Raw genomic sequence first — 24,091 nt, 5'->3', positions numbered from 1 at the left:
CTTTCTCTCTTTTTTTGTCCCGCTGTTTACCGCTGAATCAGTTCAAACAGCAATCGAGTTATCCATGGATTCAGCAGTAGATAGCGGGTTTTCCGGGGGGGAAAGCGGCAGGCAATTTTGCAAGTAGGGTTCAGTCACATACTGCCAAATTCAGGTTGCACAGTTAGTGAATTAGGTGCTCAGGTGCAATAAACTCACTCTCCCCACCCTTGCAAAATTCAGTTTTTTTGTGGTAAGAAAAGTGATAGGAAAATGCTCTGGAAAGCGTGAGATAACTATGGCTTGATGCAGTGACGTGCAACCCTCCCAACACACAAGTGTTTGATAAATAGCATTGTATAACTTCCTCACAAACTCTGTGCAAACAAATCAGAATTACTGAGCGCTCAATAAACAGGGCATCTGAAAGCAGCCTCATTCTGTGAAGCTCAGAGGAGACCACAAAAGAAGGGGAGGGGACTGGGCAGGGACAACATGAGGCAGACAAGCTGGATGTAGCCTAGCAGGAAAACTCCCCTGCTCCTGAGAAAACTTACTCCAGAATGACCAGCCTGCAGGTGAGTCATCATCTCCACCCATTGGCATCACGGGGCTGCAATGCAACAGGCGTACTGGAGGTCTGGTTAGCTGAGCACAAGTCCCACGAAGCTCAACAACTTTAGGATCTTCCTTAAAATAAGCTCAACAACCAGGGTGTCCTGGTTTTTACTTTTTTGAAATATGGCAACCCTGCATAAGCCAAACTGTGGCTTAGCACAGAGAAGGTTGTGTCCACTTTTACAGTTCCTCTAGTCCTGCCTCTGCTGCTGGGTTGCTCTGAGCTAAGCCATGGTTTGATTCGGGGTTACATCCAAACCCAAGTCCATCTCCACCAGGCAACCCTGGTGTAATGAACCCTGGCTACACATAGTGGTTTGTTTAGAGTGTTATAAACAAACCAGGTCTGTAACTGAAAGTAATATGAGTCAGGTATTATTGTTTTTACCTATGCACACTTTTTTTTAAAAAAAAACAAACAAACACAAAACCTTACTGCTTTCTCAACTCAAATGGGTCTTTCTGACTTTTGAGACACTACATAAGCTGCAATAACCTGCACTACATAACCTGTTTACCAGAATTTATAGTGGTGCCTTTTACCACACCTCCTTCAACACTCTGCAAAGCCATTGCTTTGCCTGTGCCATCTGAATGGTGATAATAGCAAATACCCCCTAGTCTACCTGCACATTAGCTTAGAAGTTCAGACTTCAATGATCAATGCATGGTGGCAACCTGAATGCATAGCCCATTTTCTTGGGTGGGGTGGATCTGAAACAAGGTCATTTTCATTCTACATGGATGGTTATTTTTAAATCCCCTCCCCCCATTTAGCATTTAATCCTTAAAAGGACAAATCGGAGAAACTTAAAACTCATCAAGGAACCGTAGTTTTGGACACTTTAATCTAAAAAGTGTCCCATTTGGACGCTGTAATCTGCAGAGTGTCCCATTTGGCACGGTCCGGATACTTTCTGCTGAGTGAGATGAAATTGCTAAGACTCTCCGAGAGCTGGAACTCAGAAGAGAATACTCAGATCTGTGTAAGCTGAATAAACTTTGTGATCTCTTCCTCCCTGCCACCCCCCCGCCCCAAACGCATCAACCACAAGCTACACTGTTGATACGAACCATGTGTTTCAATTATTGAAAACAATACAGATCACGTCTGTATCAACAAGAAGAATGTTGCTTTATACTACTTCAATTACTGCAAAGCAGAACCAGTTCCAAAGTTGGCAGAGCACCTTTTAATGCAGAAATAAACTAGGTGTCACCTGGCAGGTGGCCAAAGCAATGGCTGGTTAACATCATCAGTGTGTGTTTGCTTTATCCTAATCTGACCCGTTTTACAACATTCGAGGAGCTTAGCGGTGTCTTGTGCCTGGAGCGGCCTGTGTGCTATCCTGGCCTCTGTGTTATCTGAATGGAGTTGCTGTGTACTGACATAGGCTCCCGGCCAGGATATAGCGTGTGGGGAACTGGAAGACTCGAGGAAAAAATGCTGTCTGCTTTGTACAGTGGAAGCAAAGTGTGCAGCTAAGGCCAGTGAACTCGCTCCAGCTGGCAGGATGGGAATGTCGGTCACACAGATCTGTGAAGAGTTTCGCATGTGCTGGAGAGCCCGCGTGATGGTTTTAACATGAGCCCAACTTGCGGCAGCTCGACCCGCAGTTATTGAGCGAGATCTTCGGGGGCTGTTGTGGGGGGTGGCGGGGAGCAAAGAGGAGACGGGAGGTGGGACGTGATTCAAGGTGCGTGAAAGTATTCCTGAGATAGAGTAGATAAGAGAGAATTTTTTCTCCCTCTCTTACAATACTAGAAGCAGAGATTCCTTTGATCATGTAAAAGGTAAAGGTAAAGGGACCCCTGACCATTAGGTCCAGTCGTGGACAACTCTGGGGTTGCGGCGCTCATCTTGCTTTATTGGCCGAGGGAGCCGGCGTACAGCTTCCGGGTCATGTGGCCAGCATGACTAAGCCGCTTCCGGTCGAACCAGAGCAGCGCACGGAAACACTGTTTACCTTCCCGCCGGAGCGGTACCTATTTATCTACTTGCACTTTGATGTGCTTTCGAACTGCTAGGTGGGCAGGAGCAGGGACTGAGCAACAGGAGCTCACCCCGTCACAGGGATTCAAACCACCAACCTTCTGATCAGCAGTTCCTAGGCTCTGTGGTTTAACCCGCAGTGCTACCTGCGTCCCCCCTTTGATCACGTAGCAAGACATTATTAGTGGACATAGCGAAAGAAGGATGAGTATGTTGAAGATGGTTACTGTTTCCTGGCTAGATTACTGCAACGCGTTATACGTGGGGCTGCCTTTGAAGATGGTTTGGCAACTTCAGCCGGTGCGGAATTCGGCAGCCAGGTCGCTCACCGGTACAAGACGGTTCGAGTACATTACGCCCATCGTGGCCCGACTGCATTGGCTGCTGATTAGTTTCTGGGCCCAATTCAAAGTGATGGTTTTGGCCTATAAAACGCAATACCTCAAGGGCCACCTCTCTCCCTATGAACCTACTTCGACCTGGCAATCATAATCAGAGGCTCTTCTTCGTGTGCCTCCCCCCAGCAAGAGGTTCGGAGGGTGGTCTTTTCGGTGGTGACTCCTTTGTGGAATGCTCTCCCCAAGGAGGCTCATCTGGCACCTTCATTACATATCTTTAGGCACCAGTCAAAAATGTTTTTCTTCAACCAGGCATTCGGCTGATTAACATTCTATGTTTTTTTAAAAAATATGTCTGTGGAAGGGCGGGAGAGTTTTTGGTTTGTTTGTCTGTTTTTATTTTATTTCACTTTGTAGTTTTATGTTGTGAAACACCCTGCAATCTTCGGATGAAGGGTGGTTTACAAATTTAACAAATAATAACAATAACGATAATAATCTTAATCTCCTGGTCGTTGGTCCGGGCTCCACGTTGGGCAAAAGATTCCTGCATTGCAGGGGGTTGGACTGGATGAATTTTGAGGTCCCTTCCAACTCTGCAATTCTATGATTCTATATATTCGACAGAAATAAAAGAAAAGAATGCTATTAGAACCTGGAGCCATTTAATGAAGCTGAAGAGTTGGGGATTCAGTACGGACAAAAAGAAGTGCTTCTTCACAGAGGCTACAAGATGTACATCATCTTGAATGGCTGCAAAAGGAAATCGTACAAATTCATAGAGTATTGAGGCTACCGATGGCTAGGTTGCTAATTATGATGTCCTTCGTGCAGGATCAGAGGCAATATGCTGGATGCACAAGTAGCAGGAGAGAGCTATTGCTCCCATGTCTTGCTTCCCATTGTCATCTAGATGAATGCTGAAAGCTGGATTTATTTGGGTCTTTGGTCTGATCCATCTTACAAGTGACTGTGGACTGACTTTTGAAATAAGGACAAGTGGTAGAGGCTGTGTGGGGAATGGAGGGGCACGTGGCTAACCATAGAGTCATAGAGTTGTCATGTTGGAAGGGACCACAAGGATCATCTAGTCCAACCCTCTGCAATACAGCCATCATTCACTCAACGTGGGGCTCAAACCCACGAACTTGAGATTAAGAGTTTCATGCTCTACCAACTGAGCTAATGCCGCCATATATTTTTTCATCGCCTCGCTCCTGTGTCTTCAGCAGCTGCCTGTTATGTAGAGACAGGTGAAGCTTTCTTTCCGCCATGCCAGGAATAACTTCAGCTGAAGTCCCAGGCAGCTGTTAAAGGTGCAGGAGCAGAGAAGAAAGTGGCCACCCTATTCTTAGCCACACAAAACGCGGCTTGTAGGGTTCGGATTTATGCACATCCTGCTATCCTTTGAGAAGGAAGGCCGTTTGCTCCATATAATTACCTCTCTTTAATTTCGCTTGCTTTGCTTACTGTATGTTAAATATATATATCCTCCCATGGCTATGGTTAGGCCCTTTCCTTGTTAACTCTGTGGGAGACTGACAGCACGCAATGGTATATATGCAAGGAGCAGCGTTATGGATTAGGGCCCTGCGTAATGATGCCTCCAGCGATATGGGAGATGCTGGCATTTGGGGGGTTAATCGGGAGATCTGCCACGGTGGGGAACGTGCTCAGAATGCAAACGGTCACGGGACATTTAAAGCCTGCCCTTTGTCTTGACCTAAATCCATTTGTGTAAATATTCAACTTGTAAACCGAAGGCAATAATGCTGTAAATGTCAGAGTCGAGGCAGTAAATTGCGAAGGAAGAGATTGTGCGAATCCTATTTCTCTCCCTGTCTCTCCCCACCCCTGGCCCGGCCGTCCCTTAAAATCTGATCAGGTAGATGGAAAGCTCATGGAACCAATGGCTACCTACAACCCAAAAGGCTGCGTTCCCAATATGAAGCCTTAGAGGAAGAAAGAGGCATTGGGGACTTAGTTGCAAGCAAACATGCTTTGGATGAGGTTGCCAGGCCTTCCAGTCATAGCTCAGTAGTAGAACATCTGTTTTGCATGGACAGTACTGAGCTTGATGGACCAGTGGGCTGACTTAGTATAAGGCTTCCTATGTTTTCTTGTCTGAACCATTATGAAATAAAATTGGGGGTGTTGTACGGACTTCTGGCCTGGGGCCAAATTACAGCTCCCTGCTCTGTTTGGTCTAGCCCACAGAAATCTCCAGGGAGATGCTGTCAGTCTCCAAGGAGGAAAGTCATATCCTCCTTCATTTTGTTTTTGTTTTTTTAAATAATATTTATTAAAGTTTCAAAAGAATTACAGCAATAAAAAAAAAAAGAAAACAAAAAATACAAAATACAAGAAAAATAAAAACAGTTAAAAACAATCAATCTTTCCATATCTTGTCTTTCATTTACTTGTTTCCCTGACCTCCTCACACCTCCCTTTTTTGTATTCTAGTTCAATAGTTGTTTCAGCAAATCCTTACCCTTTTTGCTTTTATCTTGATATTTTATCATAGTATATTATAACTTCACGTTTCCACATGCTAACAATCCATTTTTACGTACCCCTTAATAACATTATTGCTAAAACCACATAACTTCATTCCAGCATCCCTCTAACATTCCTTAATTCTACAGTGTTTCTGTAGGTAGTCTTTAAATTTCTTCCAGTCTTCTTCTACCGACCATATCCTCCTTCATTTTGTATTGAAGAGGGAAATAAGTGTAATTGATCGCCATGAGAAGGAGGAGGGTGATGCTTGAAATGTGTGTGTGTTAGAATTGTAGAATTGGAAGGCACCCCAAGGGTCATCAAGTCCTACTCCATGCAGTGCAGGAATCTCAACTAAAGTATGCATTACAGATTCTTCCTTACCAGTTCAGATATTTTAATGTTTGATATGGTTGAAGGGTCACTTACAATATCAGGAAAATCATAAAACACAACAGGAATACATTGAATTGCAATTGGGTATAACAGAGACAATTCAGATATAGTGGCAGTTTAAAAAATATATTAAATCTTGATCACTAAAATATAACCTAAAATTATCATTTAGAACCTTAATCATTTTGGTAGTACAGCTTGTTCCCTAAGTTTTATGGCAGTCGCACAGAATTTGGCCATCCTTAGTGTAATCTCTAGATCCTTGTCCTATACTGACTCTAAGGTAAAGGGGAAAGGGACCCCTGACCATTAGGTCTAGTCGTGGCCGACTCTGGGGTTGCAGCGCTCATCTCGCTTTACTGGCCGAGGGAGCCGGCGTACAGCTTCCGGGTCATGTGGCCAGCATGACTAAGCCACTTCTGGCAAACCAGAGCAGCGCACGGAAACGCCGTTTACCTTCCCACTGGAGCGGTACCTATTTATCTACTTGTACTTTGATGTGCTTTCCAACTGCTAGGTTGGCAGGAGCTGGGACCAAGCAATGGGAGCTCACCCTGTCATGGGGATTCGAACTGCCGACCTTCTTATCAGCAAGCCCTAGGCCCTGTGGTTTAACCCACAGCGGCACCCGTGTCCCTCTACCGACTCTATGCTGATGTAAAAAGCAGCCCATGTCTTGCAAGGGCATCCCTTTGAGCTAGCTGTTTTGTGACATCAGGTCAAGTTGTTGCTGCTTTTACAAAAACTAACTCACACTGTGGGAAGGAAACAGAACCTTGCCCAACCTAGTGCTCTCCAAATGATGTTGGACCCATCAGCCCCAACCAGCATCACCAACAGTCGGGGTTTATGAGAGTCGTAGGCCAAAACATTTGGAGGGCACCTAGTTGAGGAAGGCTGCCGTAAGAAATCACATCAATTCAATCTAATTGGACTGGGGGATTGGTACAGGATCTGGCCCATTTCCTTTTTATCCTGCCTGGGTCTATAAACAATGGCCTGGAGGTCCTCACTCAGAGACTCCAGTTGCCAGTCGGTGGATCCTTTATTCACCGTCTGTGCCGTCAAAACAGGGGGAAGTCTCCCTCCGCTGAAATCTATGGCAGAGCTCCAGTTAAGTCACCCATTAAGTCTAGACAAAAAGATTGAGATCTCCTCCACAAATAAAGTATGGGTGGCTTCTAATAAAAGCAGTTATTTGCTCACAAAGGCAGCACCAAGCTCAACAATGAATGCGGCAAGCAGCAACAGCTGACGCTGCCGTGTAGCGGGGGAGAGAGAGAGAGAGACCACCGTAGTTATTAGAATGGTTAGCGAAACGGAACAGGAAACATGAGGAGGTTGTGACATCACCATCTCAACTTGACATGCACCATCTATCAGGGATGGCTTAAGGATAATGAAATAAATCATGGCGTGATGCAACGAGATGGGCGAGATGACCCCACTACTGCTTCCTTTCAGCACTAATAACTCTGCCACCGGAAGGACAGCGTCTGCCGAACAGGCGGTAGAAATCTGGCGAGCTACAGTTCGCCAGTTCCGAGGGCACCGTTCCCACGGGCACGCAGTTACTTAGTGCCTTGAGAGACAATAAAAATGCTATCAGTACTTTTTGACCTACTTTCCCCAGTCTTTCCTTATTATAACGGCTTTTTAATCATTCCCCCCCCCTTTCTCCCCATTCACCCATCGCAGCACACGTTTCTTGAAAGCGTTCTCTGCAAAGACATTAGGACAATTGCTGGATGGATAGCATTGGAGAAAGTTAAAGTAGTTTGAGAGAAGCTTCCGTTCCTGCACTAAAACCACTTTTTTTTTTTTTTGTCCCACTGGCAACTCTGATAAAGTAGGTTTGGCAGGATTTTGAAACCGCAGAAAAACCTGCATTGCCTCTTTACCAGAGGTAAACTGGTGTTCACATCAAGGACAGCGATCCCTCTCTAAACTTGCCTTCAACTCTCTGAAAAATAAGCAAAGCCTTTTGTCTTGTCTCCAGCTATGCAGAGCTATTACTTCTATAATTACATGTGGTTGGGACTTAACATAAAACCAATTTCTGTTTTTCCTTTAAAAACCAATGTAACCAAATTTCCAGGGTGAGGGGGGAAACACACACACACACACACACACACACACACAAATAGCGCTGAAAAGAAAACAAATAATGTGCACTTTCTACCCTCCGCTTGCATCTGGAGGGGGAAAAAATCCAAATCTAATGAAACTTGTCATTCACTATTGTTTTCCACTGGGTCACTTATTAAAAAGGGACTTTATGATTTAATAAGACAGGTGAGGATCCGCAGCAGGGTGTAGTGGGAAATGAAAAATCTGCTCTGGTTATGTCAGACCTCCTTAAAGCATTTGTTGGATGGCAATTTCACTTTATTGTCTCTGATAGCACAATTTTAATACCTCCACTTCCTGTGGCGCATTTGAATTCTGCCGTGCCAAGTTTTGTGTAAGAACAGAGGACATGATATTAACCCACAGTTTCAGAGAGGACTATCAAAGGAAAACATGAGGGCACAGCAGCTCTGTAGCCGTCTTGGCATTTCCGAAAGAACCCCGGGTCTTATAACTGCGGGAGGGTGCAAAGCATTCTTTGTTAAAGTTATCCTAACCTTGCCACTTTGAGTAACTTTCTGTTTAATCCGTAGTGCTGAGGGTTGGTCCAAGACATTTTGCTGCCTGAGGGGTACCAGCAAATTGAGGCTGCCCGATTAAAGTGGACTTGGCATTCCAATGCAACAAACCTGCTTCTGCCCCACACAAACAGAATGTTTTCAGATAAGGAAAGTGATGGGAAAGCACACTGAAAGCTCTAGGGTAACAATTCCTCGATGCAATGTCATATAACCCCTTTTGCAAACAAATCAGAAGGAATGCTCAGTAAACAGCTCACCCGGATGTGGCTCTTGTCGTCTGAAAAATTGGAATAGTAATACTGGCATTCTTTACATGATAGGTGCAAGGATTCTTAGCGGGTTAATTCCCATTGCCTCAACGTGTTGCAGCAGCACAAGGAGTTCCACTTGTGCAATAGATCTGTTTCTTCCTATCCTCCTACCCACCCACAACCTGCACCCTCCTGAGATCTGCTCCAGAGTGTTCGGGGAACCTTTAGAGCAGATTGGGGAGGAGAGGGGAGAAAGAGTTTTGTTCCACAAGCAGAAATCCTTGCACTAATGGAACAAGTCACTTAGCTCTCCTTTGGATACAGCCCAATATGTACAAAATGCCAAGATAAAGTTTTATTTTATTAGGAAGTACAGGTGTTGGGGAATGAACGATAGTCACATTATTCAGGCAGCCTTTTTGACGCAAAACTTCTGTGCCTTGCCAAATTGGTAGAAGAGAACCATCAGATACCATTCAAGTGAGGCTAAAGGAGAGATCTAAGGGAGACTCTCCTGGTGCTCATGGCATTATCCTTCAGGCTTCAGGTTAAGACTTTTTTTATATACTTTCAGGCATTTTAATAGTTTGCACTTTCAAATAGCTTGTTACATACATAGCTCCAAACACTGTAACGGAAGTTGCTGCCGTGCTGGATTTTGCTGCTATTTTAATTTGGGAGCTGTGCAAATTATATGGTTTGTCTTAATACCTTTAATTAGCTAATTGTATATTTTATTACCATTTCGTTTCAAATTACATGGTGAAGTGCTGTGGGATAAATATTGTGAAGCATGGTACACCTGAGATAAATAGGTCGTGCATTGTAGTTGTAGAATTGGACTACGGCTGAAGAGACCCAGGTTAAATTCCTCGCTTGGGTGACTTGCTCTCAGCCTCACTTGGGCGTTGTGAGGTAAAATGGGGAGGGGAGAACCTTGTATGTCACCTGGAACTCCTTGGAGGAAAGATGAGATTTAAATGTAATAAAGAATTAAAGAAATGTGGCAAACATCTGCAGGGAGTGAGTTCTTTTGCTGGGGTTTTCAGTCTTTTATTACTATTACTATTATTACTATTATTATTATTATTATTATTATTATTATTATTATTAATTATTTATACCCTGCTCATCTGGCTGGGCTTCCCCAGCCACTCTGGGCGGCTTCCAAAAAAATATTAAAATACTGTTTTAGTCCTCCTCTTAGTGATCGTTTATTCTGATGTCATTCTCTGCTGGCGGATTCGCTCTGGTTTGATTCCGTATTAGATTTCGAGTTTATGTTTTATTACATGTGCATTGTATGGTTTAAATTTCTACTTGTAAGCCACTTAGAGATTTATAACTGGTACATACGACAAGTAAATGAACCTCTTAATGTAGGTGTCAGTCCCTATTGATAAATGAGGCCGTCCTGATTTTGTTAACATCCTGTCCACAAATCTGTAGGTGCAATCCTGTTCGTTGACCAACATGCCAGTGGCTTGGCGACCTCTATAGTCACTGTGTGTATTTCAGATTTCTGAATACCACATGGCTGTAGCAAGCAACAATTTCCCCACATAATCCATATACATGCGTGTGTGTGTGTGCGCGCACACACACACACACACACACACACACACGGCAACTGCTTCATGTAGTGGCTGTCACCCGCAGACCCTCTAAGTGTCCTCATATTTTCCAGGGACAGTCCTGGATTTGCAGAAGCCATCCCGGTTTCTGATTTGATCCCAGAATGTCCCTCTTTTCCTTTGGACGTTCCTATTTTCACCAGAGAAATGTTGGAGGGTATGGTGTTATGCGAGCCCCGAGCCAAGGAAATAGAAACTATACAACTTTTAGAAGACATCTGAAGGCAGCCATGTATAAGGAAGTTTTTGTTTTTAATGTTCAATGTTTTATTATGATTTTATATATGTTGGAAGCTGCCCAGAGTGGCTGGGGCAGTGCAGTTAGATGGGTGGGGTTTAAATAATAATGATGAATAATTGTTGATAATGGAATAGGACATGCCTATTTTCATCAGAGAGGGTATGTGAAGAGTCTCCAGTATGCCACTGTTGTTCTTGAGTAACTGTGTGGACAGACGCTGTGGTCTAAACCACTGAGCCTCTTGGGCTTGCCGATTGAATCCCTGAAACCGAGTGAACTCCCGTTGCTCTGTCCCAGCTCCTGCCAACCTAGCAGTTCGAAAGCACGCCAGTGGAAGTAGATAAATAGGTACTGCTGTGGCCAGGAACTGAATGTGGCCTTCCAGACCTCTGAAACTGACCCTCCTTTGTACCCCAAGAGTTTTTGCCTGACTGGAACGTGCCCCTGAACTCTTGCTTGTCAAATGGAGGATAGGGAGGGGTATGTGGAAACGAGCCTGCTGTAGAAAGATAAAATTTGCATGCATTGCTGTGCTCACTTTTGCCTTTGGCCCCACCCACCACTTACCTGTGGCCCTTGGAAGGCTAACCAGAAGGGAACATGGCCCTCATGCTGTAAAAGTTTCCCCACCTCTATGGAGCCAAGAGTTTCAGCTTAATGTCCGTGCGATCTATGCTGACTGTAGAACAAGGCTGCGCAGACATTTTTGAAATACGAATTCGGTTGGTTTTGACCCATTTCCTTCATGGTCACCTCAGACCGATGGAAGTTGTTGCTCCCTAGGAATCCTACAGTAAATAAGGAGTTAAGTGCTGGCAGAAAGATTCTGGAAGGAACATCTTGAATTTGTTTGCCACTAATCTAGAAATGCAGAGATTTCCTTAATTCTCAACAAATTTTGGTCCCCCTCAACAACATATGTGGTAAAATGTTACGGGCATGTGTGGAAAAGGAGTTTTAAAAGGCTTACTTTTTCCATAGTTAAGCCCATTGTTATCCTCCAAATTGTAATCTTATCATGTATACAAGCTGTTCCATATAAATAGACCCATGTATATTTTCAGTAGTTTCAGCTGAAACCCGTTAAGAGCAGATGTGCATATGGTTGCCTGGCAAACATCCCTCTAAAATGTATTTTTCCGTTAGCAAAGTCCCCCCCCCCCAAACCATCCCCTTCTCTTCTCTGTCCTAGGGAGGGCTGGCAGGGAGGAGAGAAGAAAGGAGGAAAGTGGTTTCGTTCATCATTAGAACAAATCTCAAAATGTTTTTGAAGCTGGCTTGGTTCGTGACGTTTATTTACAGGCCTTTGTGAACTTGACGTGCTGAGCAAACGGTGCCTAGAAATTTTTTAGCCCAGGGGACATCCTTTCCCAACATCTCCGCTTCATGTTGCTATCTCAGGCTGGGATTCTCAGACATGATAGAGGTGTCTAAGGTTATTCACGTTGCTGAATAAGGTGGCTAGAGAGAAGTTTTCCTTCCCCCCATAACAGTTGAACCTGGGGCCATCCAATGGAGATGAATGTTGGAAGATTCGGAACAGGCAAAATACTTCTGCTCAGCGAGTAATTAAACCCCTGAATTCGCTTTTGCCAGGGCTTTGTGCGCACCAGTGGCTCAAAATACAGCTAGGCTGTTCTTTCCCTCAATTCAGATTTAAGTTGGTTTGGGGTAAAGCATGCCAAACACAGCATTTCATAAGAAACAACAGTATTGATATGGGTTGCATTTAATGCTGTGTGTACACTGCTTCCTAAACAAGTTGTATTCATTCAACTTGTTTTTATTATTGGTTGTTAGCCGCCCTGAGCCCAGCCTTGGCTGAGGAGGGCGGGGTATATATAAAATTTATTACTATTATTAAACCGGTGGTATATGTACACCCCCTCTGTGTAAATGCAGTGGAACCTTGGTTCTTGAACTTAATCCGTTCCAGAAGTCTGTTCGACTCCCAAAACAGTTCGAAAACCAAGGTGAGGCTTCCAGTTGGCTGCAGGAGCTTCCTGCACTTAAGCGGAAGCCACATCAGATGTTCGGTTTCCGAAAAACGTTCAAAAACACTTACTTCCAGGTTTTCGGCGTTTGGGAGCCAATTTGTTCATCAACTAAGCCATTCGGGAACCAAGGTTTGACTGTATTTGCATTCAGGTGCTGGTAAGATTTGAGGCTGCACACCAAACTCTCCAGGGACAAAGCTGCCCTTGCGGCAGGCAAAGCTTATCTTTGTTTCTGAGCTACAAGCCAAAAATCAACAGATGCAGCGTTCCCCCCCCCCCCATTGCATCTCCAAGTTGGGAAAAGCTTGCCCATCATCCTGCAGACATAGGTGCTCTGGCAGTGGGGGCTGGAAGAAGGTAGCAACAGGTGCCACAGATGATATCAGCACCGAAAAGGAAATGGTGGAAGCACCCTTGCCTTATGTTCTTGGTCATTTCCCATGCTGCAACAGGAAAAAGGGGTAAGCAGACCTTTTGAGGTGAGCTCTCCATCACACCAGTGTTGTGTGTTGTGGATGGGCAGGAAAACAGCTATGCCCCCTGATGCCAGACAGGTTTGGTGTGCAGCGATCGTCACCAGATCCCCTTAATAACTGCTGTGTGAGCACACCTGTTACTATGCCTGCCCTCACAAATAGAGATAAACATAGGAACCTGCTGTGGGTCAGACCATTTTTCCAGCTGCCTACTCAGACTAGCAGTGGATGACCAGGGTCTCTGGCAGAGAGCCTTTCCTCATCACCTGCTAGCTGACTCATTCATTCATTTATTTAAAGTATTTTGAAAAAGTAATAATAATAATAATAATGTGTGCACTCCACCCCCGGGACAATTCTATTGTAACTACCTCCCAAACCTCCCAAAATTTCAACACTTCTTGCAATGGTTTGACCCCTTTCCGTTTTAACAGTACAAATTCTACAAACACCTTCCATATCTCCTCAGAATCATTTCTCCTGCACATTCCCCGTCTTACCTTAATAGCACATGTTGATTTATCATTAATAGCTATATCCCACACCACTTTATACCATTCTTCCACTTTATCTTCTGCTTGCCTCTTCCACTTCCTAGCTCTCATAATTCGTGCAGCTGTCAATAAATTTGTGAGCAAGTCCTTCATAGCCTGCGAACCTTCCACCCCATCTTAAATTGATAATTATGCTACCTCTGGACTTACGGTCAGCTTTAAACCAGTGATTTCTGTTATCTCCTGAAACACTGTTTACCCAAAAAAATGTACATATTTACACCTCCACCACATGTGAACATAAGTCCCGTACCCGATTCTTTTAATCTGGAGATACCAAGGTCTGATCCTGCAGTCTTCTGCATAAAATGCATGTGCTCAGATTCTGAGCTCTGGCCTCCCCCACTAATCATAATGATTCGTAGTTCTGCCCTCAGGGGCTTCTTGACGGACTCTACCTAAAAATGTAAAATGTAGATGTGAAAAGAGGTGTTTGGAAATCTAAGTATCATACTGTGATTGGTTATGGTTCATTCTTGAGTGTACACCATATAGATCTAATTTATTTAAAATATTTTAGACCCATTTCCATAGCTAGACCGTGTCTAAAGCACTATAACAAGAAAGAGGACAAATTAGTACAAAATTTCAAAATGTGGTTTGTCATGTTTTTGTTATGTATTTTTGTGTTTTTTATATTGTAATTTAATGTTGTGAACCGCCCTGAGATCTACGGCTGTACAATACAAATTGTAATAATAATAATAATAATAATAATAATAATAATAATAATAATAATAATAATACCTGGTTATTACACTGAGTTACACACTTAGGTTTGTTGTTATTTAATGCCTGAACTGGCCCTTAGCCAGCTCTTGAGTTTTGTCTTGTTCGATGCCCTGCTCATGAACCCAGAGTCGTGGGTACTTAATCAATGTGGTCCAGATTAACGAAGTTTGAATCTGCAAGCAAACGCTTTGCCCGCCACATTTATTTATTTTCCCTTTTCTGGTTTTCAGGTCTTCCTGATGATGCACACAGGTCCCGTTGCCTTGTCTTGCATCATGCCATGTCTCCAAACCACAAGCTTTCACTCAGAACAAGCGGTTCTCTCCTCACTGCCTGGGAAACAGCAGCTATTTCAAAAGAGGTACTTCTGCATGGCTAAAAATATCACCAAGTGCAGGAGGGTGCATATTAGTGCAGTAACGTCAAGGGGGGGGGCATGAAACGGAGTTGCTTTTCCTCGTTTGGAAAAAAAAAACAACCCACACACACACAGATGGCATGTCAATCAACAATGAACCTGGGCTAATTGCTCCCAAGGAAATGGCTGATCTTGTTACTAATGGTACAGTTTCAGCTGTGTGCTAATATAATAGAATGAGGTCACAGCGCATTATCAGGGCTACGTCCTTGAACAGTTGGTACCGGGAGACCTTGCATCAACTCACGTAAAAATTTGGGAGCGGGAGCTGTGTTTTTAGAAGTTACAGAGCTGTCATTTCATGATTCAGTTGGCAGGAGTTGCTTTCTTTCTTTTTAAAGAAACCTCTAGTCATTTTTTCTTCTGTTTTGCTGATTTAAATGATGCTTATTGGTAAGTGTTTGGCAGTAAGTGAGCGAAGACTATAAGGTGGTGTTTGGCTAAACAGGAGTTTGTACAGCAGAAACGGGGAGTCTGTGGCTCTCTGGTTGTTGCTGGACTACAGCTCCCATCATTCCTGACCGTTGGCTAGGCTATTGCTGGAAATGATGGGAGTTGAAGTCCAACATCTGGAGGAACACAGTTCCCGCCACCTCCTAGTTGTATACAGTAAGTGGCTAGGATAGTACGTGTCTTGTGGATAGCCAAGAACAGTTTCCACAATTTGTTGCCTCTGCATTTTCCCAAACATTATCTTGTTCATAGGGATGGAATCTCAAGGTTTTGAAAGATTTGTTTTGGCAGCCTATGGACTTCTGAGCCCAGTTTAAGGTGCTGGTGCTTATCTTTTTAAAGTCTTAGATGGCTTGGCATCAAAATACCCGAAGACCTATGCCTTCAGGAAAGGCCTTGTTCCAAGTACCCTCTCTAAGAGAAGTATGCTGTGCCTTCTGTGAAAGAGAGATCTTTTTTGTGTTGGCCCCCTGACTTTGTAACACCCTCTATATAAGGGATGCACACCTGGTTGTCAACATTACAGGGTTTTTTCAGCACTGGGTGAACCACTTCATGCTTTTAGCTTTTCGGGTTCATATTTTCTGTTGTATTTCATTACGTTTATTCGTTGGTTTTTACATTGTAGTTCTGTGTTGTGCTAATTTAATCCGCACGCTTGTACACTGCCAAGAAATGTGGCACAAATAAGTAAACAAACGAGCACACAAAGGTGAAAGGCCCAAGAATGTGTGACTTGTTTTACCTACAGTGCCTTTTAATTGCGTTATGGAACATCATGGGCATAGCCAGCATTTATGGGGGGGCAGGCTTCATTGGGGGGGGGCAGAATCTCAGTTAGTTAAGTGTTTTTATTTACAGTGGTACCTCGCAAGACGAATGCCTCGCAAGACGAAAAACGCGCAAGACAAAAGAGTTTTCCGTTTTTTTGAGTCCTTCCGCAAGACGAATTTCCCTATGGGCTTGCTTTGCAAGACGAAACGTCTTGCGAGTTTGTTTCCTTTTTCTTAAAGCCGCTAAGCCATTAATAGCCGCTAAGCCACTAATAGCCGCTAAGCCGCTAATAGCCGTGCTTCGCAAGACGAAAAAACCGCAAGACGAAGAGACTCGCGGAACGGATTAATTTCGTCTTACGAGGCACCACTATATTTACTTGATTGGGGGGGCAGCTCCTCCTCTGCTCCCCCCTTGGGTATGGGAATACAGTCGTAACTTGGTTTTTGAACGCCTTGTGACTCGAACTTTTTGGCTCCCGAACGCCGCAAACCTGGAAGTAAGTGTTCCGGTTTGTGAACTTTTTTTGGAAGCCAAACGTCTGATGTGGCTTCCGCGGCTTCCAATTGAGTGCAGGAAGTTCTTGCAGCCAATTGGAAGCCGTGCCTTGGTTTTCGAACGTTTTCAGAAGTTGAACGGACTTCTGGAACGGATTCCGTTTGATAACCGAGGTACAACTGTACTCTTCCCCGCTCCTTTTGTGGCATTTATATGAGAACAGTGAGCGGTCGTGGTGTGGAGGTTGAACCCCCCAGTGGCCTCATGAAACAGAGCAAGCAAGTAGCGCACCCAGAGCTGATTCACATTTTTCTCACCAGCAGGATTTTGCTGACTCAATCAAGAGTCCCATTCCCCAGTTGCTGGAACTGGAGAATGTAAAGCCCAGTTGTCCTCATGTACGACGTGAGCTCATGTGTGTCACTTCTCTGCTTTCTCTAAGATGCATTGACATAATTAATGTACCCTTTCATGTTTAGAAGAGAAGCTCTGTGCATTCTAATAGGCACTCGCACATTTTAAGACTGCAGCTTCTTGGCCAAATATGTGCTGTACATGCTTAAAAGTGCTTGGTTCTGTTTGGCAAAGTGGCACTTTGTATATGCTCAGATACATCCAGGTTGAGGTGTCAGAATTTTTGCTATCTGGAGGTTGGAACCCTATGTTTCCCTCTGAGGGAGCAGGAACATTGGCATCCCCCTCTGCCTATGTTAGATCTCAAAGCCAGAATGATGGTGGATATTCCATTTCCCACTTTCCTGGAGAGGATAAAGTGGTACTTCGGGTTACAGACGCTTCAGGTTACAGACTCCGCTAACCCAGAAATAGTACCTCGGGTTAAGAACTTTGCTTCAGGATGAGAACAGAAATCATGCTCCAGTGGCGCGGCAGCAGCAGGAGGCCCCATTAGCTAAAGTGGTGCTTTAGGTTAAGAACAGTTTCATGTTAAGAACGGACCTCCAGAACAAATTAAGTACTTAACCCGAGGTACCACTGTATCTAGAGACCCAAAAAAAGGGGTGGATTCCTTAAGAATGGCAATTCTAACAAGTCACACTAAAAGTGTTTTACAAAGGCACCCCCAAAATTTCCCAAAATAGGGTCAAGAATTTACCAGGGACAGGAACCAGACTGTTGGAAATCTCTCCCATAAATAGAGACCGCTGGAGTCTTGGAGTTGCCCAGAGACCAAATACACCTGTAGCATTGGTCCTTCAACGAATGGTCTAGAGTGTGATTTGTTCCATTAAATGGTATTTCTTTGTAGTGCAGATTGATATCAGGAATATAGGATCAGACTCTAGAAGAGATGAATCACTCAGCTCTTCTTTATGATAACATCCTTTCCTTCCCCCTCACCACACACCCGGCCTGCAGTCTTCTCAGATCTTCAAGAGTAAAGGGATTTTTTTGCGAAGCTGATGCTGAAAGAACATGTGAAGAAGAAAAATGTTTTGTTTATTCTTTTAAAAAAGAGAGAGAGAAACCTCAATCTGGTGTGTGTTGTTTCTGAAATTCCAAGGTCCCCTGTATTTTTAAAAGGTGGTGGTTTGGGGTTTTACAAACGTTGCCTCATATGTGTTTATTCATATGATAAATAAGATGTTCATACGAACAATAAATAAGATGTTCATGTGAACAGTGATATTCTTTCCTAGCACAACAGGAGGGCAGAGAATTGCCAGGCCAGAGGCTAGTAGTGGGATGGCTTTCCCTGCATGGAACATCCATACAGATGCAAATCCCTGCTCAGTTTTCTCACTCCCTGGGTATACTTTGGTCCAGATATCTACTGCTCTGCTTAACCTGCTTTGACACTCGTTACAAAAATAAATGAAGTACAGTGGTACCTTGGGTTACATATGCTTCAGGTTACATACGCTTCGGGTTACAGACTCCGCTAACCCAGAAATATTACCTCAGGTTAAGAACTTTGCTTCAGGGTGAGAACAGAAATCATGCTCCGGCGGCGCGGCAGCAGCGGGAGGCCCCATTAGCTAAAGTGGTGCTTCAGGTTAAGAACAGTTTCAGGTTAAGTACGGACCTCCGGAATGAATTAAGTACTTAACCTGAGGTACCACTGTACAAGCACCCACCACTTACGTATGATTGATTCACCTGCACCCACATATATGCGCGGCGCCAGGAAATCAATCAGTTCAAACCTGGAAATAGCAAGAGAGAGCTGGCAAGAGAGAGCTGGCTTGTGAGGAGACCCTCTCCAGAGCCTGAAGAAGTCAGTGAGCCCAAAGTCTAGAAACAAATGTTTAAAAGGCTTAAAAAAAACACTACAAAAAAACTTATGGGTTCCAAAATGGCGCACGGGAACTCTTGCTGCTCCTGCGGTCCCTCACTCAACAGATTTTGGGAGGGTTGCATCAGGCAAGTCAGCACCTTTTAAAATGCAAAACAGTTGGGGAAACTTGGGTTTAACGAAGCACAGAGTGGTCAAGATGCCTGTGACAGTGGGACCATATGGCCAATCCCAACCTAGTTGCTTTGACAGAGTGAAAATGGGCTCCATGATGAGCTTTGCTGTTGGTATGGCAGCAGGTACACTGTTCGACATATTTTCTTGTCTCAGGTTTGGCATGAGAGGGTGGTATTGGCAAAACCATGTTGCAGAGTGGTGGAACTTTTGGGACATTTATGGCAATTGGCATGGGAATCCGCTGTTAATGTTACTTTTCTATCACGAAGACCAATGCCCCTGCAAGTTGGAAGTTGTGCTGTGTAGTAGATTAAAAATCTCTGCACCAAGATTGAATAATCCATCAATATAAGTTTCGGCCTTTATTGCTGTAGCAAGAGTTTGTAAATATTTTTCTCCATAACAAAAGTGGCAAAGCCAGTGGAGATTTAGAAGCAATGGAATCTCTGTATACAATGGATCTGTATACAACGGATGTGACCTCAAATAAATGATCAATTATAGGAATCATTAAAAAAAATGCAAAACAGTTTGACACTCAGGTATCTGAAGGACCTCTTTTTCCTGCATGACTCTGCATGTGAATTAGGATCGTCATCAGAGACCTTTTTTCTGCTTGTGCAAACAAAGACCCATCATCACCATCTTTGGAAGTGAGATAGACAGGGCCTTGTAGATTGTGGCTCCCTGACTTTTGAATGCTCTGCCCAGGTGAGGCCTGTCTGGGGCCCAATTCTGATGTCATTTCCCTACCAGGCAATGACTTCCCTTCCCTTTCAGATCTTTTAGTCTCCTGCTTTATTTTTATGCTGAGAGACTTTGGGCGGTTCTGCTTTCAATACTCTTTATTGGTTTTCATCAATTCTTCTTAAACGCTGCTTTTAAGAAGAAAATGCTTGGCGTGAGGTGCCAAACCATGTCAGCAAACAGCAAATACTCCTGTTGTCTGCTCATGCCATCTCCCCCTTTAGAAGCAATTTATATATTGAGGGAAATAGGATGCAATGCAGACTATGTGGACTGTACCAATTCAAAGTGTGGGGCATGGGGGGGGGGATCCCATGTGTGCCTGTTATCTCAGAGGTAAAGCATCCTCAGCTCGGAAAGCTAACACATCACACAGGGAGGTCCTAGCCTAGACTTCCTAGCAGCACCTTCCTCTGTTTTGAAGTCCTACCTAATACACACACAAACACAGTCACGCTTTAACCACTGTGTGGGCTGCCTGCCTGCCTCTGCAGCTGAGCCTTCTTCACCGTCACCTACTGTGTGGAGGCGAGCTACCAGACAGGGTGTGTTTCCTTTCAGGAGTTTTTTTGGCACTGGTTCCAGTTCAGCTTTGCTAACAGAAGCTCAGGCACAGCTAATGGGACACCTGTTAGAAGCTGCTAGGAATATAGATGCACGATTGCAGCCACACCTTCGCAAGCGAGACACTTTGGGCATTTTAATTTTTTTGTAATGCTTCTATTTCGTTTCTCCAGCCAGCAGGAACCGTTATCCTTTCGGGAAGAAAGAAGAGACCCCCCCCCCCCGACAGCAGTGGATCTATTAATAACAGGAATACAGGGAGCAGCAGTATGCGATACCGAAAAGGCATGCTCAAAGAGCGTCAGTGTCATGCAGACCAATCCAGTGCATTTCTAGAAAGACCTAAGTCCCAATTCATTCAGTCAGGCTCATCCAGACTCAGTATGTTTTCCGAGCAAAATTCAAAGTGTTGGTGCTGACCTTTCAAGCCCTAAACGGCTTTGGCCCTTCACACTGAAGGAGCTTCTCCACCCCCATTGTTCAGCCCGGACACTGAGGTCCAGCTCTGAGGGCCTTCTAGTGGTTCCTGCATTGTGAAAGGTGTGGTTACAGGGAGCCAGGCAGATCTCTTGAGCATTTTATTTTATCCACAAGGTGTTTTTTAGTTCTCTGGTTCTTCTTTGAACCTCAGCCTTAGCGTTGGCATAGGGTTTTTTTAATTAGTGGCACAGTTTCTATCTCTTTGCCAGATCTGAAAGGCCTTCCTTTTCTTGTCAATAATGCATTCAATCTCACTATCATTCTCATCAAACCAGCCAAATTGTTATCCAATAGTTTGTTCACAGGGTGCCATAATGGATGTTTTTAGTTTGTTTCAGTGTTCCTCAATGTTATCAGGGAACTCCGAAAGCAGATGGTCCTTAAGAGTTGTTTGGAAGCAATCCTGCTTAATAGACTCTTGAAGGGCTTGAGTGTTCATTTTGTGCCTTGGTTTCCTTCCTTGAAGCCTGCGTTGAGGTATAATCTCGACAGCCACCGTGGAACGTGTTAATCGGTGGACTGTCCAGCAGTTGTTGGCATTCGTCATAGCTCTGGTAAAGAGGCAATTTTCAGCTCATACAAATACGTAGTCTAAGGGTGCCTCCACAATGTTTTAAATTTATTTTTTTGTTGAAGGACAGTGTTGGTAGTAACAAGGTTGTGCGCTGCACATATAGTCAAAAGAAAGATTCCGTTCTGGTTGCTGTTTCCAGTTCCTTCTTTCCTAATAGTCCCAGGCCACAGATTGAAATCTTGCCCAACTCTTCCGTTAAAATCACCCAGGTGGATAATTTTATTTTGCATAGGCATCTCTGATAGGTTGGCATCCAGTCAGATGGGCGGCATTTATTATTATTATTATTATTATTATTATTATTATTATTATTATTATTATTATGCCAAGGTTTCCAGGCACAGGTCTGTACGTTCCATGTCTTTGCCTAAGCAGTTTTCTCTTTCTTTCTTTCTTTCTTTCTTTCTTTCTTTCTTTCTTTCTTTCTTTCTTTCTTTCTTTCGTAAATAGCTGCTTTTCCCAGGGGAAATGTTGGGACAAAAAAGCCTCCTTGGACACAGGCTTTCAAATGTGCCTGTTAAGTGTGGCGGAAAAGGAAGCCTGGGTGAGCCCTTACTCTCAGGGAAGGGAAGAGAGGATTACAGCACAATCCCAAACCCATTTACTTGAAGGAAGGCCCGCTGATTTCGCTGGGAGAACGAGTGTGTACACACACAGCAGGAAAGTGCGTTTTCAGCCTTCCAGAGACGCATTTTTTTGAAAGAAGAAAAACAATAAAAATGCAATTTAAAACTAGTATGTAGATTTAATGTGGACATGCTGCGAACCACCTGAATGAAGCTCGAGGACCACTGGTGGTCCACAGACCACCATTTTTTGGTGGTGGTAGGGAACCCTGTAGTAGATGATGTGCCTCAAAGCTGGGAAATTTGCCATAGGGATGCTAAGCCTGTGGTGAACATAGTGTCTACTAGTTCAGTACTGAGATTCTAAGTGACAGACCTGAGACATTATACATGAAATGTATAAGCTGAAGCACTTAGCTTCCCATTGGCTGCTTTGCAGGTGCACAGCGATTTTATTTATTTATTTATTTATTTCATTTTATATTCCGCCCTCCCTCCCAATTTTAAGGAAGTATTTTAAGGAAGAATTGTAATTAAGAGGATCGGTGAAAACACACACTAGCAGACTGTGTGACTCAGGACGGTCCAAAACCTGTGGATGCAGGATGCACTTGTAAAATGGAGCATCATTACTGTACTGGAACTGCAAGAACGGAAAATGATGCTCACTCACATAAAACAGAATGTGAGCAATGCCATGGATCTGAGCGAACCAGGCCGAAGTGCGCTAACTCGCGGTGTGGACTTGGTGCGAGTGAAGAGCCTTTTGGCCCAAGCATCTGTATTCCACCACCAGAGTGGTTCCTTTGTGCGCCACTGACAGGTTGGATAGTGCAGCCCTTTCCTGATTTATGACCAGGAACTGGGCAGATTCAGACCTCAAAGTGCAAAAGTGCTTTGAATCCATCTTTGCAGGCACACACCCAGTGGTGAGTTATTGCCAAGCATATCACAGCTGCATCTCTACATCTGGAGTAGTGCAACTCTGGCTGCTCACACACTCGTGTGTGTGTGTATCTTACATATGTATGTGTGCATTACGCATACACATTGACAAAATAATTACTCCCAACTCTTCACTCAGCACTTCATTACTCATCTAGTAAAACAGCTTCCCAGTGTCGTGTTGCCACAGTCCCGGGCAGTTATAGTACGGGTTGCAGCGCCTGCCAAATTGTATATCAGCCAGAATTTCCTTGACAGTTCATTAAGAGTAATTCTTGTTTTCTGGAGCCACAACTCAGGTTTATGTGTCTCCTTTTGGACCAAAATAAAATAAAACTCGACTGCCTGTAACCACACTTAACAGTTTGTTTTGTGTCAATAATGTAACTGTAGATCTCTAAAAATATAAATTGTGAACCATCCGCCAACAAGGAAGAGAGAGGAGAGGAATGTGTTTTTGCTTCTTAGGACCTGACATCCGCAGAGCTACACAAGTCCTTTGTTAACATTTATGTGTAGTCAGCAGCGCGCTGTTTGGGGTTTTCTTATGTAATTTCTTCTCCTCCTGCGTCCTCCTACCCCAAATTTACAAGAAAGCAGCGTGGGGCATGGAAGGAAGAACCATGTTCTGGATGTCCTGATATTCCAGAATTTCAAGGGTTTGGACTGAAATTGCACTGAAACCCAAAAGTGGAATGCAGGATTGCATTGTTAACTGAGTGTTTTAACTCTTATGGCATTGCGATGCTAACGGACAGCAAAAGAACTACAGTCATACCTCGTGTTGCGTTCGCTTCAGGTTGAGCATTTTCAGGTTGCGTCCTGCGGCGACCCAGAAATACTGGAAAGGGTTACTTCTGGGTTTTGCTGCTCGCGCATGCGCTCAAAATGACGTCACGCACATGCGCAGAAGCAGCAAATCATGACCCGCAGACACGGGTTGCATTCTGTTCAGGTTGCTAACGGGGCTCCGGAATGTATCCTGTTTGCAACCAGAGGTACCACTGTATACATTTTGCAAAATAAAATCTGCACGGATTCTGCAAAAGCTGACAGGTATATCACAACATCAGAGAAAAAAGAATCACACGTATTCTGCTATTATGCATAAGCTGGTTCCTGGATTCAGTCTCTTTATCATACGCTACTGGGACTAGAAAATGGTATGGAGGCTGAACTATGCAAATAAGAGGTGGGGCAATGCAAACTTCAGGTTCTATGGGGCAGTAATTGCTCTATAAAGTATGTGGTGGCATCTCTTGAAGGCTTGAGGCGTGAGTGT

At 44.0% G+C, this 24,091-nt stretch overlaps 1 protein-coding gene and 1 pseudogene across 9 annotated transcripts in view; both read left to right on the top strand.

Moving 5' to 3' along the window:
* Window positions 1–24,091, top strand: part of LOC309365889 (uncharacterized protein) — a 281,475-nt gene that overhangs the window by 151,553 nt on the left and 105,831 nt on the right. For 7 of the 8 annotated variants that reach the window (XR_014166256.1, XR_014166257.1, XR_014166258.1 and 4 more), the window contains one exon: window positions 14,590–14,720. Coding sequence is in view for 4 of the 8 variants with exons in the window: in XM_081904487.1 (XP_081760613.1) it covers window positions 14,590–14,720 (131 nt within the window). In the remaining 4 variants the exon portion in view is untranslated. Of the gene's footprint in view, window positions 1–14,589; window positions 14,721–20,417; window positions 20,994–24,091 lie in introns of those variants that run through there. The other variant, XM_081904484.1, reaches the window with a different exon arrangement.
* On the top strand, window positions 18,935–19,440 carry LOC309366405 (reactive oxygen species modulator 1 pseudogene; annotated as a pseudogene). Its single transcript has one exon. The product of its transcript is annotated as a reactive oxygen species modulator 1 pseudogene (transcript).

This window comes from Podarcis melisellensis (assembly GCF_964234715.1).
Source record: "Podarcis melisellensis genome assembly, chromosome: 3".
NCBI classification, from domain to species: domain Eukaryota; kingdom Metazoa; phylum Chordata; class Lepidosauria; order Squamata; family Lacertidae; genus Podarcis; species Podarcis melisellensis.
This window is presented reverse-complemented; position numbering and strand designations above follow the sequence as displayed.